The sequence below is a fragment of the Tenrec ecaudatus genome, chromosome 7 (genome assembly GCF_050624435.1).
Source record: "Tenrec ecaudatus isolate mTenEca1 chromosome 7, mTenEca1.hap1, whole genome shotgun sequence".
Lineage (NCBI taxonomy): Eukaryota > Metazoa > Chordata > Mammalia > Afrosoricida > Tenrecidae > Tenrec > Tenrec ecaudatus.
In genome coordinates this window covers 7,424,035-7,436,494 of record NC_134536.1, presented here as the reverse complement: position 1 = coordinate 7,436,494, position 12,460 = coordinate 7,424,035, and the positions used below count along the sequence as shown (strand labels likewise).

Sequence of the window (12,460 nt, the reverse complement as noted above, 5' to 3'; positions counted from 1 at the left end):
GCCGACGGCAAGGGCCGAGCACTGTTCTAAGCCCGGCAGGGGGACACAGAGACAGGAGGAGTCTTACTTGGGTACGTGAGGGCTGGTGTCGCTCCACTTCTGGCAGGCCACCCCAGAGCTGGTCTTGGCCATGGTGCCCCTGTAGTTCTTCCCGTTGCCAGTCTTGCATTCTGAAAGATAGACTGGAACGAAGCCAACAGTGAACCCCGGGGTCGGCCAGCAGACTGAGCAGGCCTCGCTGCCCGGGCACCCGCCGAGGAGAAATGCAACATCTACTGCAGAAGGGAAAACAGCCCCCAGCACCCGCACTCCCGCCAGCTCTCTGAAAAGCCTGCCTTTCCCTCCAAGGGCAGCCCCTCCGGGAGGACAAAGTTCTCAAGAGATGAAGAGTTAGCATAGGGGACAAGGGGGTGGGAAAGCAGCAGGGAGGCCGGGGCATCCGAAGCTTGTGATGGCTGCCGTCAGAGAGGCAGAACAAAAGGAGCACACCCCTGACCTGAAGTTGGGTCTGCTGGGGTAACCTTCACTGACTGCGGCTGCACAGTGGACGCTAAATAAATAAGTAAAGGGCTGCCTTTCCTCTCTCCGCCTAAAGAAAGACAACCCCTTCTCGCCCTCCAAACCGTGCCAGCGTTCAAATACATTTTCCACGAAGACCTCAGGATGCTCACGGTAAACATGTTTCATCTTGCCTGCGGCCCCTTTCTAACCACGTTTTTCAAACGAACCTATCCATGACTTGGGGAAAGGACTTGTGATTCGAAAAAAAGAGGGCTGACACCAAGTCAGTACATCTGAGCGGTGGGTGGCGACCCCGTCCGGGTCCGAGGAGGACTGTGCGCCACAGGATGTCCAGCAGCCGGCGTGAGGGCCATGGATTTCCAGGCTCTCCACCCGAGGTGCCTCTGGGAGGACTCGAACCTCCAGCCATGCAGTCAACAGCCGATCCAGTGACCTGTCCCCACACCCAGGGAGCCCACTGTGACAGACCTAAAGCGAGTCAATGCTTCACCCGCGCACAGCAAAAGGACGGCAAACGTGTCTTTCTTCTGATACATTATGACAGTAGGCAACGTCCATCTACCACAACGCACAAACTCCAGGGACTTTGAGGATGGAAGACCCAGGAGCCCAGGAAGGTCCCCCGAAGGAAAGGGCATTTATACTGAAACGACGAGAGGAGATGCATGCGGCCAGGACAGGGCGGAGGGTCCTGGCAAAGCGAGGGGTGTGATCCGCCAGTCTGACACCATCACGGAGTAGAAGTTTTGAGAGAGGGTGGTCTGGCAGCTAGAGGTGGCTAGGAGGAACCTCGCCATGAAGCGAGTCTAGATGATGCAAATACTAATTACCAAAAGCGTTTGGTGAGCATTAGGATTTTATTCCAGGGGCACGCCGAAGAATTTTAAAGCGAGATGTTGTATCTCTAAGTAGTCATGGTGACCACTCAGGCACAGGGTGGGCGATGGCGTCAGTGGCCCCAGGGGGCAGCGGGGGACCTGGAGGTAAGTGGCAAGTGCCACCATGTTCTGGCAGAGGGCTCCTCAGGGAAACCTGGCCCGGGACACTGGTAACAGGTCGATATTGCCCCCGTCCAGTGCCTGAACTGTGGACTTCTGACCCCTCTGTTTGTCTGTCCCAGTCCCCGTTTATATAACCTTCCATCCTCCCCGCTCACCTTGGACCCCAACAGCTACAAACTGGTGCGGGATGCCAGCCCCCGTTCCTTGTGGTGAATGATTAACAAATGTCATGTTCAAGTGCCTGTGTTGGCTAAGGAGAAGACTGCGATGTGTGCGAGGGGAGGTTTCTTGGAAAAGTTGTGTTACCTTTTCATCCCGCTTTCCCTGGAACTTTTGGAAACCCCCTCGAAGTCACTAGTCTGGGGGAGAGCCAGTCACCTTAGCTATCGCAACCTTCGATCACGATTTACAAAAACGCTTCATCTCCGTCTGTTCTGCGATCCCGAAATGCAGGGGTAAGCAGGGGTAAGGCGAGAAGGATAGTAGAAGGACATGGGTGCTTCAACTGACAAGATGTCTAGAAGTAGCCCTCACCCAAAGAGCTAGGTTTGAGAATCAAAAGTTGGACTTTCGCAGTGAAACTGGAGAGGAGGTTGCAGCTCATGGTCAAGGCTATATGACAAGGCCTCTGTGGGAGAGTCTGAAAGTTTTGCTACACACTCCATGATTCAAGGAAGGGTCCCTGGGAGGTGATTGTTTGCTCCTTCACCTGGATCTGTGCACTTCCGAAAGCCATTTCAAGTCTTCCTATCACTTACCCTGCCCTGCCCTGGTGGTGTAGTGATGCACTTTGAGCTGCTCGCCACAGGGTCTGCAGTTCAAAACCACCAGCCAGCTCCAAGGTAGAAAGACAGGGCTTTCTACTCCCGTAAAGAGTTACAGTCTTGGACACTCACGGGGACAGTTCTACTCTGTCCTGAAGGGTCACCAAGAGTCGGCATGGACTCAGTGGCAGTGAGGTTGGTGTTTTGGTTTGGTTCGGTTTGGTTTGGTTTAACCCTTCCCTGAAGGATTCTACACTCTTGGGGCTCAAGTCGTGTTCCTGTTAGATATTCTTTGAGTTCCGGGATCCATAAATCTGAAGGAGAAAGATCCGGGTTGTAGGATGGCCCGGGCAACGTCTCCCAATGAAATCCTCCTCGGGCAGCCCTTGCTATCCACCGAGAATGAGCGGGTGTGTCATAGGGAGGGGGGAGAAACCTCAGCACAATTTCCCTAGCCTTTTGCACCAATAAAATTTTCACTTTTAAAAAGCATCTTCGTAATAAATCTCTATGGTCATATATATAGAAAAAAATTACCTAACTTCCTGAGCTAACCTCTGCTGTTAATTTCAACTGGCCCACTCAGCGCCTCAGAAGCTTATTTTTGTTGTATCTTTCTTTTAGTTCTTTTTTTGGAACTCACGCCAGTCGGACTAAGACAAGTGTTGTTTTCGGTTTGTTTGGGTGTTTTGCTTTGGTCGCCTTTAACACCCTCACTGTAAAATACTTGGAGTGCTAAGTTGTTATTACAAATGCTTTTAACACCTAGCAAACAGTGCCATGCATTAAAAAGTGTCACGCATTCATGTACGTCTCCAGAGTCACTGCCTGGGGGCTTTTGTATGTGTATAAGAGACCTGGGACCCCACAGAAATCCAGGTCACTGATCCTAAATGATGAGACCATCTCTCGTGCATCTGAGAGGAGTCTCACTGCTCTAGAGGCGATACCTACTCATCATGCCCCTAGAGGACAGGGTAGACCTTCCTCCCATAGGTTTCCGAGACAGTAACTCTTCACGGCATTGGAAAGCCGTCTCCATGAACCGGCTGTTGGTTCAAACTGTCCAATGCGTAACCACTGCACCACCAGGGCTCCTGAGAGGAGGCTAGGGAGGAAGAAATGGTGCCGTGCCTATTTCAGAGTCCGCGGGGAATAAAGACCACCACGCTAAGTGGAAAATGGAAGATGGAAATGAAGACGTCGCCTTACCCTAATGTGCCTGTGGCGAATAGCCACCATCCCCATGCAGAACTAGAGGCTCAGGCCGTATGGCCGCTCACCTCCCCCCTCAAAGAATAAAACCAAACTTTGAATGTTTCCTTTTCAGAGTCCTAAAGGTAGAAGTCAATCAAACATGAACCCCAAGATACGAAGTGAGAGGGAAATTGATGGAGCTGGACAGTGGCCACACCCTGCACCCCCTAAGAATTGGGCGTCACCATTACCAAAGCGATTTTGCTTTCCAGTGTCACAAAGTAAAGAGATAAAGACAAAGAGGGAGTAGGACAGGGAAGAGGAGTGGCCAAAGAATAAGAGGAAGAAGAGGAGGTGGAGGAGGAGGAGGAGGAGGAGGAAGAGAGGAGGAGGAAGTAGAAGAGGAAGAAGAAGAGAAGGAAGAGGAGGAGGAGGAGAAAATATAGAACACACCTTTCTTTTCAAATAAGATGACGTCTCTCCTCCTGAGGATGGTGGAAGACTTGCTGTTTTCAGCCATGATCACACATTGTTGCTCCTTCCTGTGGTATTGGAATGACCTGGAGGGGTGGAAAGTCAGAGCATAGCGCACATGTAGGCCAACCTTGCTCATCAGCCTGACTTGCTAGCAACACCCACAATGACTGTATCTCTGGAAGGACGCGGGACTTCTGGGTCATCACCTTGCACGTTATTTGGCAGAGTAACCAAAGAGCCTCAAAACCTCATCAACGAGGAAACTGCTGTTGTTTTCACCCCCTGTCTCCCTTTCCAAACATTCACTTTCTGTCTCAACTGTCTTTCTCTTTCCTCGCTCCGCTTTTAAATTGCAGGAAAAGCCAGAATAGTTGCTTTATGTTGAAAAGAAGTAACTATGATTACTGGCAGTGACCGTCCCTAAGATGGTCGCCATGGCTCGGGGAGCCTGTGTCTACATTCTCTCCAGCCCCCGTCTGCTGCTCCCCCCACAGCATGGTCTACCGAGGGTGCTCAGTCTGGCTGTCGAAGCCATCCACGGTCTGCTTCCCCAGCTGCTCTCCCATCAGAACACTCTCTGTGCGAGCCTGCCTGTGCCATTCAGTCCGTTCATCCCATGCCTTTGCCTTGCCTTGCGGTGCTTATCGAGATGTAACCCGCTCTTCAAAGGGTGGCAGCTGGGTGACTTTATGCCAGTTTGGTTTTGGATAGAAGTGGAGGGCTGGAGTACACCTGTCAGTCAGCACATGGTCTGATGATGCCTCTGGGGGTGGGGGGGGGCCTTCTTAAAAGGGTGAAACTGGAGACTTGCCTCTCTTTCTCTGCCTGCTGAGACTCTGCCTGCCTCCAGGGGTGGACAGCCCTGACTCCAGGGCTGGTCTCATTTGGGCCACCTCACCCTGGGAGCTGTCGACACCCTATCATGTTTCCCCAGACTGTGGGTCCACTTTGGATCCACTCTGCACCCACCAGCGTGCGATCTTCCTGCCTTCAGCTACACCTTTCTGCATCATTGCCCTGCAGTGATGTGGGTCTAAAGAGGGCCTGGCCAGTGCAGGACTTAGGCACTTGAGTTGGACTGGACTGGGATGCCTTCTTGATATAAGATTATTTTTATATGAATTTTTTCCACCTACAAAAATGAATGTCACTAATTTGTTTCTCTAGACAACCCAGTCTAACATGTCTAACTCAGTTCCCACCTCCTTCAGGAAGTCCTCCCTAGTGATACAACCCCTAGGGTGGCTCTTTCCTCTGAAACTTTATAGATTGTGAATCATGACACTCCCATGTGCCAGATACTGGCCAATACATCGTATTAGCTGCCATATGTAACTTTTACATTGATACCGTTTTTAGTACACCATAAACACGCACACAAGGCAGACACTGAATCATGTATCTATCTGTACTTCTTTGCTCCTTGGGACCTAGGTCACGTCTATTCACATGACCCTCATTCCAATAGATATCGATGGTGATGTTAAAGAGTAGAGCTTAGAACAACAGCTACTAATGTTTATGTCATGTATAAAAATAAGTAGCTTTGGCTTCAAGTATTTCCCGAAATGGATGCAAATAGACCTCAATAAGGAACTGCTAGTCTATGCTCCCAGAATCCGGGAGCAAATAGGGATTCCAAATTCTGATTTCACAAAATTTCCTCTTTCCCCCTAAATCCCATTTTGTTCATAAATCCTTGAGTAAGTGTCTCAGACAGCCAGATTTCAGTGGTTTGCATGCCGACGGGAATACCTGCAGACAAATTCCAGTTCCTCCTCACATCTCTTCATACACTCCTCCACGCTTCCTGCTCCAAACTGCTTCTTCGTGGCACTGAACAGAGAAGCCCCCTCAGTATTTACGTAGCCATCCAGGGGGTCTCCTTGACCTAAAAAGGGAAAATTAAAGTGAGACCACTGACCAAACTAACCAATGCCTTTGCTTGATTACCATGATGCTGTAATCTATTAGCCTTGTATCTGTGAAAGAAAATGTGATGCTTTTTAGAAAGTAGAATGAGTAGCCATGAATAAAAACGCTTAGTTTGGGGAAGTCCTAGTACTAGATTAACTAGATTAATAAATTAGAACTACCTAACATTTTTGCTACTAGATTAATGGACATGAAACTGAAAATAAGAGTAAGTTTGGTTCTTTGTTGCTATTGGTGGCCATGATAGAACATTATCTGTTTTCCAGTGAGACAAGGGGTCAAGTGGCAATACTGTGACCAAGTTTAGTGTTGACTTTGTCACAAATCCCTGGGCCTAAGTGGGACTTGGAGGCCATTGTTCGATTTCCAGCAGTGTGCTCCTTGATTGTGACACTCTTATTTTAAAATGAGCATAGTTAAACATTTGAGGGGCAAACATTTTAGCAAAAGTATTGCGTTGTTAAAAATAAATTGGAATTGAATTAAACTGTGGAGTCCCTAGGTGGGGCATGTGGTTAATGCACTTGGCTACTACCCAAGGCCAGCCACAGACGTCTCAGAAGAATATCCTAGTATTTCCGACTGAGAAATCAGCCATTGAAAGCCCTGTGGACGAGGTTCTACTTCGACACACAGCAAGGTCCCACACATAAGTCCAAGTTGACTCAATGACAGCAGGTGGGACTCAATTGTGGCTCCTTTGGGGCAGACTCTCGCTTTCTAAAACTTTGTTTCATGAGTTGCGTGAAGGTTTGCACTGCAGATCATCAGTTTTTCCTTCAACAATTCGTACACATTTTGCTTCAACTCATCCATTGCAACCCTCTCAGCGCACTATGCCTTACTCAGCTCTCTCCCTGTGCTTCCTGATCTGCTCTGCCTTCTTTCCTAATCCTCTGAACTTTGTCTTGAATAAATACTGCCCTTTTGATCTCAAACGGTTGATTATTTTACAACAGGGGTGGATCCGGTTCCAGATCTGAAGCATGAGTCAGAATCAGAGTCTCAAAGGTCCCACCTTCTCTGTTCTGACCAATAAGCTGGTCTCTTTTATGATTTGAGTTCTGTTCCACATTTTCCTGCCACTCTATCCGGGAATTTCCAATGTGAACCTTCTCAGAGCAGTTGGTAGTCGTAGCTGGGCACCATCTAGCTCTTCTGGTTTCAGGATAATGGAGACTGGAGTTTCTATAGTCCAGTCATCCATCTCCAGAGAACCCAACCTCAGCTAACCCTGGACTCCTTGTTTTCTTATGTCTTTCTATTTCATCACTTGTCTGTCCTCCACATGAGGAGAGACCGATAACTGTACCTTAGATGGCTGCTCTCAAGCTTTTGAGACCCTAATCGTTACTCACTACAGTAAGCTATCAAACATTGTCTTTGTGAACTAGGTAATGCCAATGGATCTTGGTATCCTCTGAAACTGCGGTCCTGGCTCCCTTGGTTGGGCATAAATTCCTGGAGGGTAGGGGTCTCATATACACTACAAGGGCAATTTTATACTTACTTTTATATTGTTATACTGTCACAATTAATTGCCAATAATTTTTGCCACAATGATGACATGCATCTGGTTACTTACAAAGGATGTTATAGAAAAGCAGAGTCTTAGGACAAACACTTAGAGAAAGATGGGGCTTTCAGCTCTCATAAAGGGTTACAGTCTCATAAACTCACAGGAGGAGTTCTACCCTATCTTATGGGGTCATTATGAGTCAACATCAACTCAATAGTGGTGAGTTGAGTTGAGTTGAGGAATTGAGTTGAGTTGAGTTGAAACACTGGCCATAATCTTTCATGAGATAAAGAATGTATCTGAAAGTTGATTTCTCCCTTGTTACTACAGACAGTGGCCAAAGGAGGCCCAGCCATATCTCATCATACAAGACTGTCCAGAGTAACCCTTGTTCTGGGACTCCACATAACACCTAACTTGGCTTTGTCAGGGTCGGTCCAGGTCTGGTGATGCCAGCTCTATCCTTCAGGTAAAAAGTGTAGATGGCTTTCAGAAAAGAGGCATGAGAGGGAAGATGAAGCTAGCAAAGTTTCCATTGGATCAGGCCACATGGCAACCTTGACCAGCAGATGTGAGGGCGGGGAGTGGTAGTTACATAATTTGGTGTCAATTTGAGGATTCAGAGTGAAGGCATAGAATCTAGCTTGTCAATCAGGTAGTGGCTTGATGACCTCATTTGAAGGTGCTAAGGAGATAAATAGCTGGCTGGAGGCGGGACACAGGCTCACTCCCTGCGAGACATCCCTGTGGAGAAGACACGTGGAGAGAAGCTGATAGAGCCAAACCTCTGGAGCCAAAGAAGTACGTGGAGACCCCTGCCAGCACTGAGATGCTTACAGTGCCACTGGATCCATAAGACTTCCCACCGATTGGCCTGTGATCTTCCTGAATTTGGTGTCATTGCATGTGTTGTGTGAGTCTGAAGAGGACTTTATAGATTGTAATGGACATATGGTCTAATATCGGATTATGGACTTGATCTGGACAGGGCTGGGATGTTTTCTCAATATTCAAAGGCTCTTGTTCATAAAGCTCTTTCTTATACACACGAGTGTCTCTATGGATTTGTTTCTTTAGTCAACCCATACTAACACAGGGAGAATCAAAGCTCAGGTGGGTGGGTTACAGAGAAGCTAGAAAGATGGCGGTGGAAACACAGGAGAAGACAAGGTCTTCAGAAGCCTACTGTGCAAGGAGGAGTTACTGGAAGGAATGTACAGCCATCAAATATGGTTTAAAGACGAGACCTCGTAGAGCACGTTTGTATGATAAAAAAACTTTCCAGCAGAAAGGACCCTTAAGGGACAGATCCTCGTTCTCAGAAAGCACACGTGCTGAATGAGAGGAGAGGCGCCCCGGTGAATCACTGCAAAGCTCGCCCCTAACCCCCACCGGCTTCTGCCTCCTTCCTCAAGCTAAGAGACTCCCCCGGGGAAGGTTGGGCCATTGGACAGAAAGTGAGACCTTAAACACACCAAAAAGCACTGAGATACATTCAGAGACTATGGGACAATGGATCCTGTGGACCCACTTGGAAATCTCCTGCATTGCCATCCCATTGGAACCCTCAACCCCTAGAAGAGTGGGACTTTGGTAACTTCGATAAATCAGGAGGTGATTTCAAAAGCAAGCCCACAGCAAACCTACAAAATGTACTTAATAAAAAATTTAACTTCTTGACGCATTCTGGAATGTATAGCCAGCTATAAATAGCATTCAAAATGTGAACGCTCCTGTTTCTATCGTCCTTTAAGCCCTGGTGATGTATCGGTTACAAGTTGGGCTGCTGGCCCCAAGATCAGCTTTCCAAACCACCAGCTGCTCTGCGGGAGACAGACAAAGCTTTCTACTCCCGTAAAGCGTTGCTGTCTCAAAAACCCACACGGCATCTCCAGCTTGTCCTACGGGGTCGCTACGAGTTGGCAGTGAGATGAGGTTTTTATTATATTACTTCTAAATATATAGCAAATTACATTGTGTAGCCCCGCTGAATCCTGCTCAGGAGTTGTGTGTGTGTATATATATATATATTTTTTATTTATAAATATTTTTTTTTTCCTCTTCCTTTTTTGCGTGACAAATTCTCAGCAACTTTTTTCTTATTTCATTACAGTTCATATATCAATGGGGTATAATTAGACTTGCTGACTAGCAGGTACAAAAGTATTTTATTACTGTGTTTTATTTTTATTATATTTTATTCTCATTAGTAGAGGCCAAATGCAGGCATATATTGCTGCCAAAAGAAATGTGTGTGTGTTGTTTTTTTTAAATAACGGTGGTGTATGTGTGCGCATACCTGTGTGTGTGTCTGAAAGAGAAGACTAAGTGGTTCATGAAATGCAAAATGTGTTTCCATCCCTCCCTGAGCATGGCTGTCAAAAGATCTTGCTCTCTCCCTGGGTCTTTCAGCACGCTGGAATGATGAACGTTCCTTTCATGGAAAGTGCAGATAAATGTATTCCTTTCAGAAAGAGCCTAGGAAAGACAGAGTTTTTCCTAGGTTGGTTCAGACATACGTTAATCCTGGTGCAGAGAAGCCCGCCTGTTCTAGCACTTCGGTGGAGCCCAGTGAATACATTCATCTCCTTCCAGCTCCCTCTTTCCATGGGTGGAGCTAGAATGCCTGCTCCCCGCCACACACAGCCAGCCAGTTATCACAGAATGCTCTTTGTCTAGTCTCCCCTGGCTCAATATTTTCTTTGGTCTTGCTTAGGACTTGTACCATTAAATCCAAATGTATTTGATTCTAATTTAAAATGCACCTTGGAAATTTTTATTGGGAAATTTATGAAGCAAATGTCAAGTGTCTTTCTACAAAGCACACTAGCACAGTGTACCATTCCATTAATGCAAAACACCCAGAAGAGGGACAGAAAACAGATTTGTGGTTGGGCTAGGTGGGGAATAGGTGTGATGGCAAAGAGATTGGGGTGGGGATGAGGAAGGTCATAAAAATGTCCTCGAATGGATGGTGGCGGTGATGGTTGTACAACTCACAATGGTTGTAAGCCATTGGATTTAACGTTTTAAATGGGTGTTGTGTGCTTTGTAAGTTATGTATCAATAAAGCTATTGAAAAATGAGCTACTAGGTTAGATTTCAGGAGAAAGGTGAGGCTTTCCATGCCTGTAAAGAGTTACAGCCTTGAAAACCCACCAGGACAGTTCGACCCAGGGTCCTATGGGGTCGCTAAGAGTCACAATGGGTGCAATGGCAGTGAGTTGGTTTGGGGTTTGAGGACGTATTTTAAAATGTGCCCTAGTGGTGCTGTTTGGATAAGCATTGGACTGTAACTGAAAGGTCGGAGATTCAAGCCCACCAGCCAACCCCGAGGAAGAAGGCTGTCTACTCCCATAAAGATGTACGGCCTGGAAGCCCTATGTAGGACCATTCTGGAGGCCTGCTGTCACGGTGGTTATGCACTGGGTGGCTAACCACAAGGTCAGACGTTTGAAACCACCAACTGCACTTTGGGGAAAACGATGGAGCTTTCTCCTCTAGAAAAGAAAACCATTGGAAAGTGTCTTGGAAACCCACAGGGGCAGTTCTACCCTGCCCTATGGGGTCACTTTGAGTCAGCTCGACTTGAGGGCAATGCATTTGGGGTTTTTTATGAGTCAGAATCAACTCAGTGGCAGCGGGTTTGAGGTTTGGAGGCCATGTGAAGAATATTTTAAAGAAGGTCTAAACTAAGTTGAAACAGCAAGAATGCAAGGTTTGTTCTTGAAAAGGCCTGGTCTATCTCCTGATTCTTTCACCTACTGGATTTGGTGTGTGGTCAACGAGCAAATAACCTGATTTCCACAAGTGTAGATTTTGTCATCTTTACAATGAGTGTAAGTTTACTGAATTTAGCAGTTTAAAATACAAACTAGTGCAATGTACAGTAGATGCTCACACATGTACATATATGTGGCCCATCTATGGTGTAGATAGGAGTGCCTGGTCTACCCCAAGCATCAAATGAATATTTATTAACCTAATATAGACACACAGCATTGGGTAAGCCAATGCTGTGGTCCCTCCAGGCACCAGAATAAAACAAACAAGCCAATCTCACTGCCATTGAGTCATCTCCCATGCATAATGACCCTATAGGAAAGGGTAGAACGCCATGCAGTTCCGAGACTGTAGTACTTTACAGGAGTAGAAGCTTCCTCTTTGTCCCAGTGGACAGCTGGTGGTCTTGAACTGCTGACCTTGCAGATAGGAGCCCAACACACTACCCACGACACCCCCAGTGCGCCATCCAGTCACAAGAAGCAGGTAGATAATTACGGAACATCTTACCTAAGCCATTAAAAAACAAAAGAAAACAAAAAAACAGGGGAAAGGCGAGGCCCACAGCATGAACTGGTCATGTATGCTCAGAGATCATTCGTTGTTTCAGATCTGGAAAGGAAAGAACTTTATGCCTTCACCAACAATTCTCTGAGTTAATCAAACAGAACCAGGCAGAGATGAATCGTCTTTTCGTGTATGAGTGGTAGTGATCTTTTTCTCCCAACCAAAATAGCAACCAATGGGACTCAATTCTTAACGTTTGAAAAATCACCATCTCTGTCCCTGTGTGTCCCCCAACAATCTTCACAGGATTAAGCTTATCTTCTGAAGATTTCCTTCACAGGCCTGAAATCAAGACAAACTGCAACAGCATGCACATACACCCGTGGAACTACACGATCGTACTTAACACAGTCACACGTCGCCAGGATGAAGGGAAATAATATTAAAATGTGAGATGTGTGGTGATAAGTCTTACCTGACTGTAGAAACAAAAGAAGTAGCAGGACCACTGTCTTCTGCTCCATTTTGGGACTGGCTGGCAGTGCCCAGAAAACTGTGTGTCCCAATCCCAAAATATTACCGACCCCCATCAGAGTCAACATCTCTACAAACAAGATAATCAAGTAAAGTTAATGATTCTCTTGGCGGCCCTGCCACGCTACTCACATGGGGTCAAACATTACCCTGAATTGGTAGCTTACAAAATGTTTGAGGGCGGAATCTGCAATAGATGCTGGGAAGTGGTGAAAGCAGTT

At 46.9% G+C, this 12,460-nt stretch overlaps 1 protein-coding gene across 3 annotated transcripts in view; it reads right to left on the bottom strand.

Annotated features, from left to right (window-relative positions):
- PLG (plasminogen) overlaps positions 1-12,229 on the bottom strand; it is a 49,540-nt gene extending 37,311 nt beyond the window's left edge. For all 3 annotated transcript variants that reach the window (XM_075553862.1, XM_075553863.1, XM_075553864.1), the window contains exons 1-4: positions 12,181-12,229; positions 5,717-5,852; positions 3,938-4,044; positions 68-182 (exon numbers count right to left, since the gene is read on the bottom strand). In XM_075553862.1, the coding sequence (XP_075409977.1) occupies positions 68-182; positions 3,938-4,044; positions 5,717-5,852; positions 12,181-12,229 (407 nt within the window). The remainder of the gene's footprint in view (positions 1-67; positions 183-3,937; positions 4,045-5,716; positions 5,853-12,180) is intronic.
- Positions 12,230-12,460: the final 231 nt, after the last annotated feature.